This window comes from Eschrichtius robustus, chromosome 7 (genome assembly GCF_028021215.1).
Source record: "Eschrichtius robustus isolate mEscRob2 chromosome 7, mEscRob2.pri, whole genome shotgun sequence".
In the NCBI taxonomy this organism is placed as follows: domain Eukaryota; kingdom Metazoa; phylum Chordata; class Mammalia; order Artiodactyla; family Eschrichtiidae; genus Eschrichtius; species Eschrichtius robustus.
Window position 1 is genome coordinate 131798405 of NC_090830.1, and position 22286 is coordinate 131820690.

The 22286-nt window shown below is 49.7% G+C and overlaps 1 protein-coding gene across 1 annotated transcript in view; it reads right to left on the reverse strand.

The window, feature by feature from the left end:
- Window positions 1–8032: 8032 nt before the first annotated feature.
- Window positions 8033–22286, reverse strand: part of LOC137767214 (uncharacterized) — a 95418-nt gene continuing 81164 nt past the window's right edge. Inside the window, exon 7 of the mRNA XM_068547924.1 lies at window positions 8033–12546. Coding sequence (XP_068404025.1) covers window positions 12496–12546 — 51 coding nt within the window. The 3' untranslated portion in view covers window positions 8033–12495. The remainder of the gene's footprint in view (window positions 12547–22286) is intronic.

Consider the following 22286-nt stretch of genomic DNA (forward strand, 5'->3'; position numbering starts at 1 on the left):
GCCACTTTGCACCAGCCTTAGAGATTATTAACTCCCAAATGGGGCCTCCATCCTGGCTTCCCAGCATGCACTGGGCTCAGGAAAAGCATCCCAGCTTATCGGGAGGATGAAGGAGGTGGGAGGGAAGGAGAAAGAAGCAGATTTTTCAGTACATGCCGTGTGAGGCGTTTGGTTTACATTATCCCATTTACCTTCCCACAACTCTGGGAAGTGGGCATTCATGTTCTCCCCATTTTCTAGAAGAGGAGGCTGTGAGTCTGAGACAGGAAGAAGCTTGCTGGCGGTCACATGGCCAGGGAGAACGGGGTTAGGCACAGGCCTCTGAGGCGAGCTCCGAGCCAGCACGCCTTGGCTCAGAGCATAAGGTGGCGGTCAGCAGGGGAAACGTCCTGTCATCACTGGCTTCGCTGCAGGGAAGGAGGGGACGTGCAAAGCTGCCTGGATCCCCCCTCATTCCGTCTCCACTTCACCTGAGTGGGAGCTGAATCCCAGAGCATCCAATTTCACACAGCCAGTTAGGACGTGGCCATCTCTGTCCTCCAGGTAGGTGACTGAGGCAGGGTGCTGGGATGGTCTGACTCCCCGGCCCCAGTCCCAGCTCCACCAGTAAATGGCAGTGGACTCAGGGCAACCTCTCCCTCTCTCCGCTTCCATTTCCCCACCTGGAAAACTGTGCAGGTTAAAGGAGACATTGCTGCAGCCTGTCGCCTCAGCCTGCCATGATTCTCCTTCCGTCTAAAAGGTTGTTGGCTCTGAACCCGATTAGGATAAATCCATTTCAGACAATGTTCATCCCCCGTGGGCTCTGTTCTCCCCCATCCGCCTCCCATTTGCCTGTCGTCACCCGAAGTCACCACTTACTGAATTACCAAGGAGAAGGCCAGCAGGTCAAGGCAAGGCCAGCAGGTCAAGAGAGGGGAAATGGTCAAAACCAATCTTAACAAAAAGTATTTGAACTCCCAATAAAATTTCATCCCTTCCCATTGGCAGATTTTATCATTTTTTATTTAAGCCCCGTGCAGCCAAGCATGTGGACCGGAGCTCGCTTCTGCCCCAGATAGAGAATAACAGGGGCCCTGACCTGGGGATCCCCCAGGAGGGTGGAGCGCCCTCCACAGGCGGTGATGGAGGGCACAGTGCAGAGCTGGTTCCTGCCAGCCCTCCAAGATGCCTGAACACCCGTCACTGGAGGGAGTCTTTTGGGAAATTACATTTAATAACGGCAACAACAACAGCAGCTCTCATTTCTTGAGCGCTCGTCATGTGCCAGAGGCAGAGCTCGGCCCTTACACACCTTGTCTCATTTAACACCCTGCGAGGTGGACACTCTGATTATCTCCATTGTATAGATGAACAAACCAAGGCGCAGCAAGGATAAGCAACTTGCCAAGACCACATAGGCAGTCGAGAGCAGAGAGGGCTTTAAACCTGGCGTGTCTGACTCTGGTGCGTGCGCTCCTAACCCATTGTCACTGGCCTTTCAGGAGAGGAGTGTGGTTAAGAGTCTCTGGGCTCAGGGGTCCTGTGAAAAATGAACCCGTGTATTCATTCAACAATCAGGAAGCTTTGATCATGGACTGGGTAGTAGGTGATACCAAGGAGAAGTTTAGGATGATGGTGACACAGTTATGTAAGGAGAGATCCAGGGTTTTAGAAATGTCCACTGGATTATGTAGTGATGCTGAGACACGGTGTCTGGCATTTGCTATGAAATCCTTCTGGAAACGGAAAACAAACTGGGCAAAAATCTTACTAATTGTTGAATCTGAGTAATGGTTATATGGGGCTCATTGTCTTATTATTTCTACTTCCAAGTATGTTTGAAAACATTCACAAGTATGTATTTTAAAATACATACAGGAGTTCCCTGATGGTCTAGTGGTAAGAATCCAGTGCTTTCACTGCCGTAGCCCAGGTTCAATCCCTGGTCAGGGAACTGAGATCCCGCAAGCCGCACAGCGTGGCCAAAAAAAAAAAAAAAAAAAATACACACAGAACATCATTCGTCATTAGGGATGTGCAAATCAAAACTACAGTGAGAAACCAGCTCACATTCATCAAGATGGCTACTATCCCCAAAAAACAAACAAACAAACAAAAAGCAGAAACTAACAAGCGTTAGAGAGGACGTGGAAAAATCCATACCCTTGAACATTGTTGGTGGGAATGTAAAATGTTACAGCTGCTGTGAAAAACAATACAGCAGTTCCTCAAAAATTTAAAAACAGAATTACCATATGATCCAGCAAGCCCACTTCTGGATATATATCCGAAAGATTTGAAAGCAAGTTCTCAAAGAGATATTTGTACACCCATGTTCATAGCAGCATTATTCACTGTAGCTAAATGTGGAAGCAACACATATGTCCATCTATGAATGAATCAATAAGCAAAATGTGATATATCCATACAGTGGAACATCATTCAGCCTTTAAAAAGAAGGAAATTCTGATACAGGCTACAATGTGGAAGAACCTTGAGGACAGCATGCTAAATGAAATAAGCCAGTCAAGAAATGAAAAATATCGCTTGTTTCCACTGATACGAGGTACTAGAGGAGTCAAATTCACAGAGCTCCAGTTTGGGAGGAAGAAAAAGTTCTGGAGTTGAATAATGGTGATGGTTGCCCAGCAATGTGAATGTACTTGATAATACTGAATGGTACACTTAAAAATGGTCCAGATGGTAACTTTTATGTTTTTGTGTAATTTACCACAATTTAAAAAAAGTTTTTAAAACACGCACACACACAAAATGAACCATTTTGCTATGTGCCCATGAGAATGTTCTCCAAAAGCTGTTTGCAGTAGAAAAACAGGCAAATGCAGAACCATGTAGTTAAGTAGATGCATAGGAAAAAATTCTGTAAAGACACGGAATTGTCTTTCTGTGGTTTTCTCTGGGGAGTGAGACAGAGGTGGCTGGGAAGTAGGAAACCTGGACTTTCTATTTTGTAAGTTTTTATGCTATTTGAACTGTTGAAACAAAAACTATTGTATGCATTATTTTGGTAATAAGTTTGATTTTTTTTTTTAGTGCAACTACGGTCCCTGGGACAGGAAGTTATCACCAGCCCCAACACGTTAGCAATGACTGTGGGACAGATTTGGCCCTGACCTCTGGCCCTGGAGGAAAGACGGGGATGGCTCTCTCTGTGTTTCTGGGTGAAGGAGAGGGAGGGGGGTTATGAGAGGACTGGGTCTGAGCAGGGAGCCACATGAGGCCTCGTTGGATCCTGCGACTGTTTGTGCAAGGAAAGGGCTCTGGATCATGAAATAGGAGCGTGAACAGAGGGGCAGAGGAGCCCCTGGGGCAGCCCCACCTGAGCATTGGGGCAGGTGGGGTGAGATGCAGCCCTGAACCCAGCCCAAGGCCTGTGTGTCAGTCCAAGCCCTGCAGTCTCCAACACCGGGACCCAGGAAGCCCTCAGGCATTTCATTTATAAAATATAAAGGGTCATATCTGCTCTCAGACCACCAGGATAATTTTTTTAAAAAGAATGGATAACAACAGTTAATATTTATCATGCTCAGAATATGCACCAAGCCCTATACTAAGAGCTTTATTTGTATCAGTTCATTTAATCCTTATTAAACAGCACTATGAGGAGAGAGTACCATCATAATCCCTATTTCACAGATGAGAAAACTGAGGCACAGAGAGACTGAATGACTTGCCCAAAGTCATTACACAGCTAGTAAGTAGCAAAGTTGACTACGTGTCTGGAATCTGGCCTAACAACCATGTTACAGTGGTGCCTCTCAGTGGAGACTCTATGACTCAGGACTCCACTGGAAGGAAGTGACAGAAACCCAAACAAGCAAGCTCAAACATAAAAATATATATATAAAAATATATTGGATAAAGAAAAGGAAAACTCTAAGGGCCTGCTTCAGGCACAGCTGGATCCAGGTGCTCAAGTGATGTGTGGAATTCGCCTCCCTCCATCTCCCACTCTGCTTTCACCCAGGCAGGCTCTATTCTCAAGCAGACTCCCACATGGGTGGCAAAGAAGTTCCCAGAACTTTAGGCTTAAGTTCCACCAGTCTGGCAACCCACACAGAGCAAGTGATTCCTTCCAATAAAACTCCCAGGTTTGGGTCTCACTGGTTGGGCTCGGGCCACATCCTCATTCCTGAACCAAGCCCTGTGATTTGAGAAAGGCCTGAGTAGAAGAGGGGGGTTCCCCAAAGGAAAATTCAGCCCATTCCTGGAGAATGAATAATGGCCGCTGGGCAGGTAGAAATGTCAGTAGTCCCTTCGATGTGAAAGTGCTTAGAATTCTGCCAGGAAGGGTCAGACATGGGAATTATTACTATAGGAGACCACTGTGTGCGTGGCATCTGCCACAAACCCAGGCTGAGACCCCCGAGTCCACAGAGCGGTTGGCAGGACATCACTGTTGGTCTGGCATCACCACACACATTGGCTGGTCTCAGAAGGATCCAGAGAGCAGCACAGGTCTGCGGCCCTGGGGTCTGCGTTCCCTCCCTGGTTCTGCAATCCTTGGCCTTGTGGCCTTGGGAAATTGGCCTAAACTGTGCTCAGCCTCAGTTTCCTCATCTGAAAAATGGGAACTACAAAACCTCATGTACAGGATCGCAGTAAGGATTGCAAGAGAAAAGGATCTGGGTGCCTGGAACCATCCCAGCAAACCTCAGGGGCTCAATCAATGATTTTTTTTTTTAATGTAGGAAATCATTTAATATAAATCTCAGTAATCACTGTAATACATTGAATTTTTAAGTAAAATTTTATTCTGGAATACACTGAGATTTGCTGAAAGGCTGTTTGTCAATACCAAAAAACCAACACTGGTACATTATTATGAGCTAAACTACAGACTCTACTCATATTTCACCAATTCTTTGTTTTAGTTTAATTTTTTATTTTATATTAGGGTATAGTTGATTTACAATTTTGTGTTAGTTTCAGGTGTACAGCAAACTGATTCAGTTATGCATATACATATATCCATTTTTTTTCAGATTCTTTTCCCATACAGGTTATTACAGAATATTGAGTAGCATTCCCTGTGCTATACAGTAGGCCCTTGTTGATCATCTCTTTTGTATATGGTAGTGTGTATATGTTAATCCCAAACTCCTAATTTATCCCTCCCCCCGCATCCTCCCCCTCTGGTAATCATAAGTTTGTTTTCGAAGTCTGTAAGTCTGTTTCTGTTTTGCAAATAAGTACATTTGTTTCATTTTTTTTAGATTCTGCGTATAAGTGATATCATATCAATCAATGACTTTTAAGAGTTCGCCTGCCAGCTGCTGCCCCCACCCCTGGAAGGCCCTTTGGGCATCTGAACTGAGGACCAGAGGACTTCAGGAAAGCAATTCCTCTTTGCTTTAGCTGTTGGCAGACTTTAACGAAAGGAAATTAAATAAAAGCCAATACTGGGACTTTCTTAAATCTTTTCCAAGGCACTTGACCCAGCAGTGGTGCAAATGCAAAGAGCCAGTCCTGCCAAGGCAATGGATGGATGGCAAAGATTAGCTCGAGGGTCCCAGAGGCCCGGGGCCTAGGACACACCTCTGCTCCGGGGTCCCCCCAAGGCTGTTCTGAGATGGGGTGAGGGAGACTCAGCTGCGACTGTAGAAGTACTGTGTCACCTGTAATGCCTCCAAAGAGGTGTGGTTCCCAAAGAGGATGCCACAGGACCCGCAGCCCTTGGGGAGCTAACAGGCACGCACGCGGTGCCTTCTGGATGACTTGAAAATGTTAAGAAAGCCTTCCTTTGTACAAAACGTGAAATAATGTAAATGTCCCTTTCAAAGGTTTAAAATGTGTCATGAATTCCATAACTGCGAATCTGCTGGCTAAATGAGTCATCAGCTGGGCTTTCTGTACGGCCCATGTCCGCGCCACCAGAGCTCCTGCATAATCACGCCCTGCCCTCCATCCACGCTGCGGGAAATCGGTCTTGAATTATTCATGTTGTGGGTGTCACAGTAGCTTAAAGAGTGGATGCTCTTGCTGAAACATAATCACCCTGACTTGGGAACAAGCAGCTGTGCTCAAACCTGCTCTCGGCACGTGCCAGGCACCCCATAAAACACTGTGGGGAGGGGCAGAGGGAGAGGATGGTTGAAATCAGGGATCCCAGGCCAAATCCAGCCCAATTCCTATCTGGAAATAAAGCTTAATTGGGTCATTGATTTAGGTACTGGCTACGGCTTCTTCCACACGACAGCAGCTGAATGGAGTCGCTGAGACAGAAAGGAACAGCCTGCAAAGCCTCAAATATTTACTACCTGGTCCTTTCCAGAAAAAATGGCTGACTCCTGGTTTAAATAAAGTCAAGCACGCTTCTTCCTCGCAGGACTTCTCACGGGCCTTTCAAGTGTTATTAGACAACGTGAACTGCCACACAAGGGATTTCCCAAACCTATTAGATGGAGAACCTTCTCTTCCCTGGGGCATCGCGCAGGCCTGGGGTCCACGAGCCACACTGGCCACACAGGCCCCACTGTGGCCTGAGCACGGCATCCTGGGGCTGAGGTTAGGAGAGGAGGATGCCGTGATGAGTCCCCCCCAGCGTCTGGGTGACCAAGAGGAGTGTTCTGGGATTCCTGAACTTGCCTATCAATCCATCCTGCCTCCCCCGACCGCGAACTCGAGGACACCTCTGTCTGTGTCCCCCCAAACGTCAGCTCCACTCACTGTAGCCAGGAGGAAAGTGCAGCCCAAGGCAGGAGAGCGAAGGTCGCCCGCTTGGAATGCTCACAAGCAATGTCCTATGGGAGGAAGCCTAGCTCTCGGGCCAGCCGTCCTGCCCAGGGGTGTTTGCAAAACTGGAACCATTCACAGAGAGCAGCCTGCAAACATGAGTCACGGCTCCCTCAGATAAACAAACCCAGACACCAGCTCTCTCCCTGGAGCATTGCCTGTCCCCCCAGGGCCTCAGCCCTGCCTCTCCCAGCCCCCGGGCACTGAGCTGGCAAAGACTGGCAAGTGGAAGCAGCTGCCTCTTCCTCCAGCCTCCGACCTCAGGCACGTCCGGCCACGCACGCCACACCCTGTGCAACCACTGTCCACATCCCCGATGCAGGCCCGGGCAGCGTGGCAGAAGTGCCTACTCGCATCGGGCACGGGATCAGGAAAACCCACCTCTGCCCCGGAGGGCTCATCAGCCAAGGTGAAAGGAATCATGGAGGAACAGGCAAAGTGCTGTGAAAGAGGGGAAATCCGGGAAGGCTTCCTGGATGGTGTGGCTCCTAAGATGTGCCTGCATAGAGGGTACTGACCAGGGAGACTCCAAGGGCAGAAAGACATACCAGAGAGCGGGACACACTGCCCAGGGCAGGGAGCAGCAAGCACAGCATTCTGAGGAGCGCTTTGCTCCACGTCTGCTTGAGGGCAGCCTCGTGCACCTGCAAGAGCCTCGGCTGGGCAGCCTGCTTGGGGGCGGGGGTGGCAAAGGCCCTGACGGCAGGAGGGGAACTGCTGGCAGCAGGGAGGGCTGTTAGGACCCCTGAGCCGGGCAGCAGCGTGATCAGAAGTGGCTGCTCATGTGCAACTTCACTATTCAACCCCCAGAGGGTGTAAGTAATCCTAAGGACAGTAAGTGCCCACTGCCGTTTGTGCGCACGCGAACGAGAAGCACTGTGTGTGCCGCCTCCTTTTATCCTCACGATGCCTTCATGAGGTGGGTGTGACCCTTATCCCTGCTTTCCTAGAGAAGAGCTTCAGGGAGGGTAACTTGCCCAAGGCCACCCAGCCAGGAGGTGGCAGGGACAGATGTTTGAATCCACACTCTGGACCGCTCTTTCTTAGCCTCTTCCTGGGAGGGAGAAAGAAGACCCAACACGCTGGGCTGTGAGCTGCGCTCCAGCGCTGTTGCTGACTCATTTCCTCCAGACGGTCCCACCGAACGCTGCATTAGAGCATCAGGAAGGAGGACCCAGCCAGCCCTGACTGTGGTGGTCTTCCTGGAGCCGCTGCTTGGCCAGACTGGGGGCCTCCAGGAAGCCACGAATGTCAGCCGGTCTCAATCCCCATGGCCTGGCACAGAGCCCGGCACAGAGTAGGCATTCAGCAAATAATTGTTGAATGAACAAATGGTTGAACAGCTGTTTGTAAATGACTAAAACGCACGCCATGGCAAGCAGCTTTCCTCTTTAATCCACGTTAAAAGACAAAATGAAGCTCTCCAAATACCTGCGTGATCATAATCCGTCTTGAAGTTGAAATATGTTCCCCCAAATTACCCACCATGTCTGATTTCAAAGAACTTATATTCTTGTAGACTTCAGCTTCAAGATGGAGCATGTCAAATCCTGACAGTCAGGACAAGAGGAGATGTTCAAAAAGACAGCAGCCAACCCCTGCCAGCTCTCTGGGCCCCAGGGAAGACACGGGAGGGGAGACGCTGAGTCTCTCCTCCGGGCTGGTGGGGCTTACACGGTGGCACCAGCTTCTTGGGTTTCCCCATGAGCTGAACATTCTTTCCACTAACCCAGGAATTTGATGCAATAAAGCTCATGATTATTGATGGTTCCTCCACTCCAGGTGTGGGCTTACTGGCCAAGGATTAACCATCTTATTCAAGGTGATCTAACTACATTTCCGGAGAGAGAGAAACAGAGAAAGAAGAATGGAGGGCACACAGCCTGTCCCTGGAGGACAGGCTCATGGGGGATTTGGGTTTCAGAAAACAAAAGATCATGTGTTGCCAGAGACCTGCAGCTGCAGGACCCTCGATGGGACCGTTCGGTCCAGCTGTGCTAGCGTGGGTGGGACAGGAAGGGGTTGGGAAACACAGATGAGCCAGTCGGGTGAGGCCCCTGCAGAGCAAGATGGCCTGGGTTCAGGTTCTAGCTCTGCCACTTGCTGGCTCTGTGACCTTGAGAAAGTCACTTAACCTCATGTGTAAAATGGGAATAACAATAAAACCCACCTTGCAATGTTGTTGTGAGGATTATAAGTAATTATACATAAAAGGCCATTTTTGTGCCTCGTTTATCATAAAGGCTACTGCCCCATCTCTCCTTCCATCATCTCTGCTGAAGTTTCCTCTTATTAAAGAAGAAAAAAATACATGTACATGTCCAATAATACCTGGGCCAGGGACTTTGTGTAGTGTCTCAGGCTGTCAAAGAGACTTAAGTGGAGCTGGCAGGAACTCTCCACGGAGGACACTCACCTCCACACTCCAGGGATGTGCTTTGCACTGGAGTTTATTCTAAGCCACGCAGATTCTACTCAGACCACCCATTTTGCCCCCCATTCTGTCAATAAATGTTGGGGGGTTCACACAATGGCCAGGCCCAGTGCTGGGACACAGGGACACTCTGACCTGCTCTCCACCCCCGGGGGCTCACAGCCACGTGGGTTCTGGACGTTGGGACCATCCTGGGGCTGGAACGATGTCCAGGGTCTCAGAGGGCTTTAAGCCCATTCCTGCCAATGGCAATGCTTCCTCCACAAAGAGATTGCCATCCAGTCCTAATAAAATCCCTCCAAACCCAGAATTTTAATAAACAGATAAACAGGTGGTATCGTGCTTCTTTTAAAATACATATAAATAATGCTCCCTGAGCAAAGATGCTATGCATCCCCAATAATCCTGCATCATCCCTCCCCTCCCCCTGAGCCAGCTGGGGCTCTGGGTTCAGCGATCTGGGGGTGTACCTGATGCCATGCCAAGAGCATCTCAAAATACTAACACATCTGCTCCCCATGACAACCTGGGAGAAGGGGGGGCCGTGAGCACCCTCCTTTTGCGGATGAGGAAACTGAGACATGGAACAGTGAAGAGACTTGCCCAAGGCCAAGCCAGGTCCTACCCTGACTTCTCTCTCCAGAGGGGCCAGGCTACTGACGCTGGCAAAGAAGAGGTCCACCATGCCATGGCCAGAAGGGCCAAGTCCACATCTATCTGCAGAGTCCCTCAGAAAAGGGCGTCTGGCTCTCACGCCTCCCCTCTGTGATCCTGAGTCTATCCTGCTTGACAGTGCAGGGTCCTTGCCCCTCAAGAGCTGACTGGGAAAATAGGGTCCGGTGTTCTGGACAGTGAGAGGGTCCGGGGCTTGAAAGGGAACAAGGAACAAGGCCTCCTCCTCTCAGGATACAGGAGTTAGCAAACACCAATACGGGATGCCTAGTGAAATTTGCATTTCAGATAACAAATTTTTAATATAAGTAGTCACATGCAGTATTGGGGATATACTTATACTAAGAAAGTATTCGTAGTTGATCTGAAATGCAAAGGTAACCGTGTGTCCTCTATTTTTGCTGGCAGCCCTACCCCTCATCTCCCACTACTCTCAATAGTGTTGGTGCAAGCTCAGGATGGGGTCTGGGGCCCAAAATCACACCTCTTCCTACTCTAGGTTATGGTGACAGAATATAATCACATAGGGTGATCGGCAGGGATGAAAGTCGTGGCTTTATGAATATCATCATCAGATTGGAGAATGTGCCCTGGATTTGGAGCAGAGTGACCCGGGTTGATGGCGGCTCCCATCCCCGGCGGTGTGACCCAGCCATATCCCTTAATGTCCGAGCCTTGGTTTCCTTTCCTGCAACTTGGGGCTAATAATGAACCTGCCCTACCTGCTCCCAGAACCGCTGGGTGGATGGACCCTCCGTGACATGCACAAGTGCTCCAGTGAAGCTGAAGTCCTAGCGGGTCCTACTGGGTTATAATTTATTCGTGTCACTTTAATAACAATAAATGAACGGGTTGATTCATTTCCTGACTCCGAGGTGCTGCCCTCGCTTTCTCTACCAGCCTAGTTTTCTGCCTGTACACAGAGTTCATGCAAACGCTATATTCTGGAGGTGGTTAAAGAGGAAGCGAAGCCGTAGCAAATTCGATTTATGTTTCTAATTCCATTTGAAACGACTTTGGCAGTAAATAAACCACTCTCTCTGATTCTCTTAAATCAGCATATTTCAGCAGCAAAGGGACATGCTGGAATCAGCAGTGTACTCCATCTCACTCTGTTGGCCCACGTGTGTCCACAGTGAAGGGACACTGAGGTCCAGCCCAGTGCCAGGCTGCCGGCCTCTGCAAGCATCAAGACACTGCCAACCACTTTGGTCTCTGGCTCCGAGGGGCAGTAACTCTCCCCAGCACGAGGCCTGGTGACCTGCTGGGGTCGGCCTCTCTCGGTTCCTCTATGGTTGCAGGGCGCCCAAGGAGGTTTCACTGTGTTGAGTCTGTGAATTGATGTAGGGTGTTCAAGAGGGATGGGGAGGTTTGGGCGGAGATGCCAGCCGAGGCAGGATTCCAGGACTGGCATGTGAACCAAGGGCCCTGCCCTTTAGCCTGAAGCAATTACCCGGGGATTCTTGCTGGGTCAGGGATAGTGTGAGTTCATGAGCACAGCTAAGCATTGGGCCCTGGAGTCATCCGGGATCAGCCCCCTACTAATCAGAGAGGCTGGGGAGTGCCTGAGCCCGGGATCCCCATTCGCTCGCCTGGGCAATGGGGATGACTCTGTTGTCCACCGCTAAGCTGCCATGAAAATGACCTCATAGCATCTGTCATCCATCACCGACTAAAGCACTTAGCACAGGGCCTGGCAGCTGTCAGCTCAACACAACAGATAGAGAGGGCTTCTTACCAGTGGGCAGACACCCTGGGAGCTCAGAGAAGCTACGCACATGTGCACACACACCCTGACACCTAGAGACCCACAGACACACACACACACACACACACACGCTGACACTCAGAGGGTTTGAGGTGAGGCCCTGGCACGTGGATGTTTAACAGGCAGCCCAGGTGACTCCAATCACAAGGAAGCCTGAGGCACCACACTAAGGGAAACCGGGGCTCCCCAGCCCTTGGCAGTGTCAGAAACACCTGGAGAGCTTGTTACACTGCAGCTGGGGCCCCAGGGTCTGCATCTCTAACAAGGTGTCAGGCGATACTGAGGCTGCTGGGCAGGGATCCCCCCTTTAGTGGGGGAATTACTGCAACTGTCCAGGGACATGCAGAGCTCTTTGAAGAGAGGCCAGAGGCTGTGATGTTTCAGGGAGGGAAGCAGACATTGGCCACCAGGAGCTCCTCCACCTCCTGGACACCTCCAGCCAGCGTCCACAGGTCCCTCCGATCCAGCAGGTCCAAAATGATCCAGAAGCAGGGGGGCATCTCTCACGCCTCCATCCTCCTCAGCCCTGCCCCTGACTGCTCCCCAAGTGGATCTATTCCAGCAACTATTGCTGTGTGGTCTAAAGCAATCATTTTATTGTATTCATGGATTGAATTCTACAGGCCGGGATTTCAGGCAGGGCATCCGGACAGCTTGTCTCTGCTCCACAGTGTCTGGAGCCGTAGCTGGGAAGACTCAGGACCGGAGTCTGGAATCATCTTGCGGCATCTTCACTCGCATATCTGACAGTTGATGCTAATAGCAGCTGGGGCCTCAGCTGCGTCTGTTGGACAGAACCCAACATGTACACGTGGCCTCTTCACGTGGCCTGGGCTTCCTCCCAGCATGGCAGCCTCAGGGCAGTCAGATTTTTCTAGAGATGTCAGGGCTCCCCGGAGAACCTCGCTCTGTTACTTCCACTGCATTCTGGCACCTAGAAGATCAGCCCAATTCAAGGGCAGGGATATCAATGCCAGCTCTCCATGGGAAGAGTGCCATAGAACTCACAGACATGTTTCAAACCCACCCACCAAGTGTCTCCAGGGACTTCCCTGGCGGTCCAGTGGTTAGGACTCCACACTTCCACTGCAGGGGGCACAGTTTCGATCCCTGGTCGGGGAACTAAGATCTCGCAAGCAAGCCGTGCAGCACGGCCAAAAATAATAGAATACAATAAAAATGTGTCTCCAGAAGGCACTCTCTCCTTCACCCCCCAGCCTCCACCTTGGTCTGGGGTCTCCCTGTCTCCCATCAGGGCTTTTTTTTTTTTTTTTTTTTTTAATTTATTTATTTTTGGCCGTGTTGGGTCTTCGTTTCTGTGCGAGGGCTTTCTCCAGTTGCGGCAAGCGGGGGCCACTCTTCATCGCAGTGCACGGGCCTCTCACTATCGCGGCCTCTCCTGTTGTGGAGCACAGGCTCCAGACACGCAGGCTCAGTAGTTGTGGCTCACGGGCCTAGTTGCTCCGCGGCATGTGGGATCCTCCCAGACCAGGGCTCGAACCCGTGTCCTCTGCATTGGCAGGCAGATTCTCAACCACTGCGCCACCAGGGAAGCCCACCATCAGGGCTTTTGAAACATCTTCGTTGTTGGTCTCCCCACCTCCAGCCTTGCCCTCCAGGCCAGCCATCACCAGCAGGGATGTCCGTAACAAAAACAGATCCAGTTGCTTCCTACCTGGTCTCCTCTGGCAGAGCCAGTGGTCTGACTCACAGCATTCCTTTCTCCCAGCCTCATGGCCTCCCGGTCTCTGCTCTAGTCACGTTGCATTCCAAACCTTCCACTCGTCTTCCTGCTCTGCCACCTTCACACAAGCTGGTTTCTCTACAGGGAAATGCCCCTTCTTCCCCTATGTGGATCCTAGCAAACTCCTATTCATCCTTCAAAACCCAGCTCCAACCTCACATCCTCTGTGATGCCGTCTCCAACCCATTTATGATTATAATTGGGTGTAGACCAAAGGTTCCCAGTCTTAGCTGCACATTGGAATCACCCGGGGAGCTTTGACATATATTGATAGCTGGCTGCCACCGCCAGACATTCTGATTTAGTGGACTGGGTGCAGCCTGAGCATGGGGGCTTTTAAAACTCCCCAGAAGATTCTAGGGTGCAGCTAAGGTTAAGAACTGCTTGTATAGACCAATGGCTCACAATATGGCTGCACATGAAAATCATCTGGGGATTTTTAAAAGCATGCCTTTTCCCCAGGGCCCTACCTCAAAGCTATCAAATCAGAATCTATACGCGTGGGGCCCAGACAACGCAATGGGTCCTTTATGAAACCTCCCCAGATGATTATGTAGCCAGGGTGGAGACACACGGGGGGCAGGTTCTAGCTCTCATTCAAAACATGACATCATGGGGCATGCTCAAAACCTCAATCTAATTTTCAATTTATAAGATGATCTTTATCCTAGAAGTGCACAAGGTCACAAGTCTGTTGAGTTTTTATAGAACACATCACGAGGCACTTTCCAATTTTAAAACCAATAAATGAATGCAAAATATGAATAATTTAAATATCAATTTCATGCACATAATAGATCCTCAATAAATATTCATTGAATGAATTAATCAGTCAATCAATCAATACAGTCCTAGTTTTATAGCTGCCCAAAACACTTCTACACCCCTCCCTGAGGGCAGGCCTGGGACCCCAGCCCCCAAGCAAGGACATTTGATGAATGAAGCAATGACTCTGCACACAAAGCAAAAGGGCCCTGAATGTTCATGGCTGTCTCTCTATTTTCTAGGTGTGCCATGAATTACTAGATGAACAGGGGAAATGCAAATATGTCATTTTTGTCGAAAGGATGACAATGTTACAATTTAATTATGGAAAAATTATTGGTTATTGTGCTTTTTTAGAGGCCTGGGGAGAAGCCCAGACATGGCTTTTCAACTTGACAAGAAGCCAAAGGCTCAAAGCCCAGACATGCATGGAGTCAGGTCAGGTGCCCAGCACTGCTCTGTGCACTGTCCCCCACAATGCGGTGGCTCAGCCTTTCCTAAGCAGCCCTCACTGGGGCCGTGGCCTCTGCTCCATGGCTGGTGGAGGGTGGATGGTGGAACCGTGGCCTGTGCAGCTCCCCTGTCTTGTGACCTCAGCTGATTTGGCCCCTTAATGGTAAGAATATTCTTCCCCAAAGCCCCCCACCAGCATGGAGCTGCAGCCCAGTGGTAAAGAGGAAAGGATCTCAATCAGACATCCACGGTTCCAGTGCCTGGTCCACCACCTATTAGCTGTGTGACTAGGGCAAATCACTGAGCCTCTCTGAGCCCCAGTTTCCCCGCCTATACAACAACATCAATGTAGTACCCGCCCCAAAGGTCACTATGAGATGAAGATGGAGTGATGTCTACAGAGCCAGAACACCAGGCCTGGTGTGGAAAAAGGGATCGGGATTTGACAGGTGACAGCACAGAGGTTGAGCCCTCAGATTCCAGGCTGCCTCTTAGTCACCGTGCCACTTGGAGCAAGTTGCTTACCTTGGTAAGACTCAGTTTTTGCATCTGTAAAATGGGCCCAAGAGCAGAACTCATCACAAGATCATTGAGATGTGCTAGTGCCATGAAGGACAAATCATGGTCACTGGCTTGTGCTGAACACTCAGTATTAGCTGTCAGAATTATTTCCACTTTTTTAGTACTACAGTTATTAATAACTGCCATTTATTATAATAATAAGGAGCTGAGTCTTCTCCCGGCAAGGGTATGGTCATGGTTTGTGTGCTGACAGCACCCCAGAGACTTACAAAAAGCACTGCCCCCACCAACGCAGGCCCCACCAGAACTCTGATGTAACTGTTTTCTAATCAGGGGAAAAACATGGTTCACAGGAGGTAGACAGAGAGGGGAGTTGCATGTCACAGGCCTGTGTCTGCTCTTGCATAACCTGCCACCACCAAGGCTGGAGGGAAGGACAAATTCAGGTCCCCATGTGGGATGACAGGCCCTTTTCCCACTTATAACCTGGGCCACCTCAGCAACCAAACATCTCATTGCACCAAGCCTAGAGGGGGAGTGAGAGTTCGCATGCAGCCTCCCTCTGGAACCATCCCAGGCCCCGCTTTCTCCTCCCATGCCCCAGAAGCAACCTGTGGGCCAGGTGGCAACATGTGCCCAGGACAAGGTCTAAGTCAGGGTGACGCAGACCAGGCCAGCTCCAGCCCTGCCTGGACACAAGACCCCTTCCCAAATGCACACACGGGTCCTGGTACAGGTAAGAGAAAGGAAGACAGAACATTCTTCGGCAAAGTGTGGCATCCTTGGGACTTCCCTGGCAGTCCAGTAGTTAGGACTCTGCGCTTCCATTGCAAGGCCACGGGTTTGATCCCTGGTCGGGGAACTAAGATCCCGCAAGCCACGTGGTGTGGCCAAAAAAAAATAAAAGTGTGGCATCCTCCACCAACCTGTGTGCACCCAGGTGGCAATGTCCTTGAAAAAAGGCCAGAGGGCCACCTTCTCCCAGTCTACTGTGTGGACAAGATCAGCCTTTACCTGCAGTCAGGACCATGGGACAGTGCAGCTGTTCAGCAAATCATGACTTTCCTGAAGCAGCCAAGGCCAGCTTCCCCAGACCTCCAGGCAGCCATGTGGCATCTCAGAGCACACAACCCAGAAGGAGCACGGGAAGGAGAACAGTTAGCAGCACGTGTCCGAAGACATGGGCTCCATATGGGCTGAGCGTGGCCCGCCGCGGTGACTCTGATGGCTTCGCCTCCCTCTGCCTGTGAGACGCGGATAAGGTAATTAATGCTGGACCCCTCCATGTGCAGTGAAAATAAACGTGCCCGTGCAAACTCTAGAGTGCTGGCGGGAGCTAGTGATCACTGCCGGCCCTCCTGCCGGCCCTGGGGGAGCCCCAGCGGAGGAGGGTAAACTTGAATCTGGGCTCCTGGGAGCAGTAACTCAGAGCAGCTCTCCGAAAATGTGAAATTTCTGCGGTATCTCTGTTTGATCTTCAGAGTTCATGCAGACTCTATGTTTAATTCATAATATCTTTGTTTCAGTAAAATGGTGTTTTAAATTGCTTTCCGTCTGGTAGATTGATGTACCTGGTAAATCGATGCTCCAGAAAGCTGTGACTGGGGAGGTGAACCCCACCCCCGTGCTGCCAGCAAAGGCTGCTCGGCACCGAGAGATGAAACCCCCGGACGCCTCCCAGCAGGCTCATTTGGGTGTCCCTCCCACCCACCCCAGTGCCCTGAGGAGTCAGGGCCTGCCTCTGGCATGTGGTCCCCACAGCCCTACCCCAGATGGGCCTGGCTGCATGTGGGTGAAACTCTGAACAGCTTCTCACTGAATTAACCTGGAAACCTGGCCTCCTGGTCCAGCCTGTGGGAAACAGCTTTGTGACGCTCATCCGGGCACGGGGTCTAGGAGACACTAAAGTCCAGCTCGCCTTCTCCAGAGAAGGAAGCCGAGGTTACCAGGGCTGTGCCACTTCTGCCTCTCCTTGCGGGTGATCCCATTAAGTCTGAGCCACAGCCTGGCTGGAAGCCCGGGAGAGCAAGTCTCATGCGAGGTTATGGGAAAGGGGAGGCTGGCTTCAAGCTGTGGGGAGGGCTCCCCAGTCCTTGTCGCCCCCTCTCCAGGTCCCAGGCCCAGATGCACCGGAAGAACTGCACTGGCCCCCATGGCAGTGGTGCGATGGTGCCTGCTGGGCTGCTGGCAGAAGTCTGAGAGGGCAAGGTTACCCAGAATGCCCTCCTCCTGCTGCTGGTACAACGTCTCCTGTCTTTCAAAAGCTTAGATTTGGGAGCCAGGCAAACTGGGCTCAGATCCCAGCATGTGGCCTTGGGCTTGGCCATCCAGTCTCTGTCTGGGAGGAGCTCAGGGGAAATCACCAGCTCCCTGGATTGGACCCAGGTTCCATCCCTGGTCAGGGAACTAGATCCCGCATGCCGCAACTAAAAAGATCCCACATGCGGCAAACAAGATCCCACGTGCCGCAACTAAGACCCAGCCAAATAAATAAAAATAAATATTTTTTGAAAAGATAATAGTATTCAAATTTCGAGATGGCAGCAAAAGAGCATTAAACCAAGCGCGGGCCCTTCTGAGCCTGCCTCTGCTGTGAAGTGGGCAGAACGCGCTTGGGCTTGCCTGCCTGAGGGTGGGGGAGGACCACACGCAAGGGAGGTGGTAGAAATGCGTTGTCAACGGTGACTCCCGAGCCCACTGGGGATGTCAAGCCCCCCGGACAGAGGCAGGAGGGCACCCTGAGCACAGCCAGCATCTGGGCGGAGCTGCAGGAACAGCTGTCTCCGGCCGGGAGCGGACAGCAGGGAGCTGATTTTGGTTCTAGATGAGCTTGGATGACACAAAATCCATTTCCTTCCAGAGTCTGAACTGTTTTTAGCCACCCAGCGAGCTCGGTGCCATACCACATTTCTCCCAGTGGCTGTCAGGCAATAAACCAAACATCGCTGTCTGCAGCCTGGCTGCGTGTGCCCAGAGGTCAAAAGCAGCTTGCTCTCAGAGCCTCTGCCAACAGAAGGTGGGTTTTGCTGCACGTGCTGGGACCACCGGCCGCCCGCACCTGCAGATCTTGGAACCAGCATCCGACAATGGATGTCTGGTGACAGCTCTTCTGCCCAGCTGTTCCATCCTTGGGCACCCATTTCCTCTGAACGAGCCGGTCCCCTCGCATCAGAGCTCAGCTGAGGAGTGAGGACACAGCGGAGAGCCTTTGCCTGTGTCGGCTGAATCGTCATGTATTCTCACCTAGGAAGGCGATTTCACACTCTCCTCTCTTCTCTCCAGGAAGCAGACAGGCCCCATGGGCACAGGTGCTGGGCTCAGATGGCACAGCACGGGGTGTCTGAGCTGTGCCATGGATCCGTCCAGCTCAACAGGAGACCGACATCCAGAGGTCCCAGGTCCTCCACCCCCAGCCATGGAGCCTGGATCCATCCACGACGCAGGCGGCAGCCACCAAACCTCGTGCACGTTTCCTGAACTGTAAACTGGGAGCTACAATGACCACACGGACACCGCACAGCCTCCCAGCCCCCGGGAAAGGGAGTGTCCTGACCCCGCTTCTCGTGGATGCACCTGAGGCTTAGAAAAGTTAAGTGACCAAAATCTTATTGTCTCAGGTTTACACACGGGGACATCGAGGCTTGGAGAGGTTAAGCAAGCTGAGGTCACCCCCACGTCTGGGGAACGCCTAAGTCCACGTCCAGCTTGGAGTAAGTGTCGGGAACACGTGAGCTCACCCGTGTGACGGGGCATTGTAGCTTTTACTGCGGGACACCAAGGTAGGCGGCTGCCGCTCGCTTTAGACACAGAGGGTGTCTCGTGGGCCACGGTTATGGAAAAAAGGGCAACTCGGGGTGAGGAAGTCCAGCCTGCCCGCCTGCAGTGCCCCCCCGTGCCCAGCCAGACTGAGACAGCAGAGCCATTCAGTCTGTGTGATGGAGGGAGACAGGGAGGGGTGGATGAAGCAGATACTACACACCCCTGTGCTCTCCCTCCTTCTCTCCCAGCCCCAGAGCGGGCGGAGCTCAGACTTTGCTCCTCCCTCTACCCTCTCTCGGGAGGTTGGTCGTCCTCTGGGTCCCCAGCCTCCCTGGCTGTGACGCTGGTACCCAGGCCTGCATTTCTACCCTCCAGCTAGAAAGTGGCCTCCAGCCACGCCTCACCTCAGCCTCCACACATCCGGGAGGCATTCTCCCCTCTGCCCTGTCCAGCTCTCCCCCAGCACACACACACACACACACACACACACACACACACACACACACACGTCTCTGTTTCTATGTTGGCCCCTCTGACAATTTGATGCCTCCTTCTCCCGCCGGCCCACAAGTTTTGCCCATCCTTCTGTCCCAGACTCTCTCAAGCCTCATGTCCTTCTCTCTCATGATGCCGTAGTCTGGGCTTCAGAATCACAAGCGTCCTAATTCCAGCTCAGGCTTTACACCCCCAGCTCTGAGCCCCAGCTCCCTGTCTGATGATGGTGTATCCTTCCTACATCAGAGGGCGGTAGGGTATGTGCGTAAGTGCTTGGCCTGTTGGGGCCGCAATGGCCTGACTACTCCGAACCTATTCACACCGATGTAAAACCAACCAGTCAACATGCTGGACCTCCCAGGACCCCTCCCACACTGGGGAGAAGACTCTGGGGGAAATGTCAGGATTTACTAGGAATTCTAGAAAAAAAAATAATAAAATGGAGAAAATGTATAAATTATATGAGTCTTAGAATAACTTTCCCCAGTGCTAAAGGAATATATAAATCTTCAGGTTGATGGGGCCCACTGTCCAAGCAGAAATCCAAGCAGAATGACTCTGCGCTAGAGGCAAAGAAACCCTCACGACCTGCAGACGTTCACCACCCCGGTTCTCCCTTCACAGAGAACACCCAGAGCACAGAAGGCAAGAACCAGGGTGAGAAAACAAATTCAAAGAACGGAAGGAACTTCTAAAAGGTGAATGTCCTTAGAGAAATTCAAGAAGATAATGTGGCCCTAAAAAAGAGAACAGGTTGTGCTTAAAACGGAGCAGTTAGAGATCAAGAAAGAGTCCGTAGACTTATGGTTACCAGGGGAAAGACTGGGGGAAGGGATCGTTAGGGAGTTTGGGATTGACATGTACACTCTGCTGTATTTAAAATGGATAACCAACAAAGACCTACTGTATAGCACAGGGAACTCTACTCAATATTATATAACAACCTAAATGGGAAAAGAATTTGAAAAAGAACAGATACATGTATATGTATAACCGGATCACTTTGCTGTACACCTGAAACTAACGCAACATTGTTAATCAACTCTACTCCAATATAAAATAAAAAGTTAAAAAAAAAAAAAAAGTTCTTAGAAATGCCATTGCTAGAACAAAAAAACCTGAAGTTCAGGAACTCTCTCAGAATGTGTATCAAGAAGACAGAGGACAATATGAGAGAAAATACATGAGACGCATAAGATCAACCTAAAAAGATCAACCTATTAAGAATTCTAGGAAAAAATAAAAGGAAGAAAATATATAAATTATACAAATGATAGAATAACATCCCCAAGCACTGAAGGAACATGCACATCTTCGGGTCAACAGAACACACCAGGTACCAAGAAGAATGAATGAAAAAAGACCCACTCCCGGACACATTCTCCTGAAAACTGGAACTCCAGGAGGAACAAGAAGATTCTAAAAGCTTCCAGACAAGAAAAACAGATTATCTGCAAAGGAGTTATAATCACCTTTGACATGTGACTTCTCATCAGCAACACTGGAAACTAGAAGACAATAGATACGCCAGAATCCTTATTAAAGAAATAAAATTCTAAACTTATAATGCTAACTTTTCGTTTAAAAACTAAAAAGTGTAGGGACAACATAAACATCAACATCTTTTGAGACATAAAAACACTTACAAAATTTACATCCCAAATATTCTTTTTTGAAAAACGTTCTCTCAGGATATTCTCCAGCAAATAAAAAAGTAATCCACGGAATTTTTTAAAACGGGAATTCTAAAACAGAATAGACTTAGCCTTGCATTTGGGGCTCTTCAAAATTCCAATCACGCATGCCAAACTACATAGTCATTAAAAGTTTAGCTTACTGGGGGCTTCCCTGGTGGCACAGTGGTTGAGAATCTGCCTGCCAATGCAGGGGACACGGGTTCGAGCCCTGGTCTGGGAAGATCCCACATGCCGCGGAGCAACTGGGCCCGTGAGCCACAATTACTGAGCCTGCGCATCTGGAGCCTGTGCTCCGCAACAAGAGAGGCCGCGATGGTGAGAGGCCCGCGCACCGCGATGAAGAGTGGCCCCCACTTGCCACAACTAGAGGAAGCCCTCGCACAGAAACGAAGACCCAACACAGCCATAAATAAATAAATAAATAAATTTAAAAAAAAAAAAAAAAAAGTACTTTTTTATTCGGTCATCTCTTAGTATTTCCTCAAGAGAGATAGGCTATTACCATTTTCTACATCCTAATAAATGTGAGACTCAAATTTTATTCATTTTCAATTCCAATCTGTCATATTCATGTACAAAAAGTGGTGCTATCACTGTTCACATGTTGACTTCATTAGGAAAACTACACAAATAGTTAAAATAATGCAAGTTTTATTTCAGTGTCATAAGATTCCTCAAATAGAAAAATCAACTAATTCCAATAATGTTTCCTTTTTTTTTCACCCAAGTCATGGACTCAGAAAAAAGCTTTTGGAAGTTTTCTTTATTAATTGAGCATCATCTGAGACTATTATGAACACTATTGTGCAATTGACATTAAGCTAAATAGTACCTGTTTTTGCAATGATAATACAAATATAGTTTTTGGTGGAGCACAGTGTCATGGTAAAAAAAAAAAAATCCTTACTAAATTAAGAAACCTATGAAGCAGAAATTTACTTGGAATTGTTGATGGTACACATATAATTCATATTGGATCCAAATAAGCTGGTATTCTACCAATATAAGTAAAAGCTGTAGTTGCCAACATTTTGTGACAACACTGATGAAGTTTAAAAAACAAAAAGAAAAAGAAAAAACATGCTTCAGCAAGGCTTAATGTGCTTTGTCTCTGCTACCTGCCATCTATCAGATTTTAGAATAGCTGGAACTTTTGAAGTCAGTCTCAGTGCCCTACAACAACATTGAACTTTTTTGTAAATGCGTTCTCTAAATTTTGGATGCATGTTGTTCAAAAAA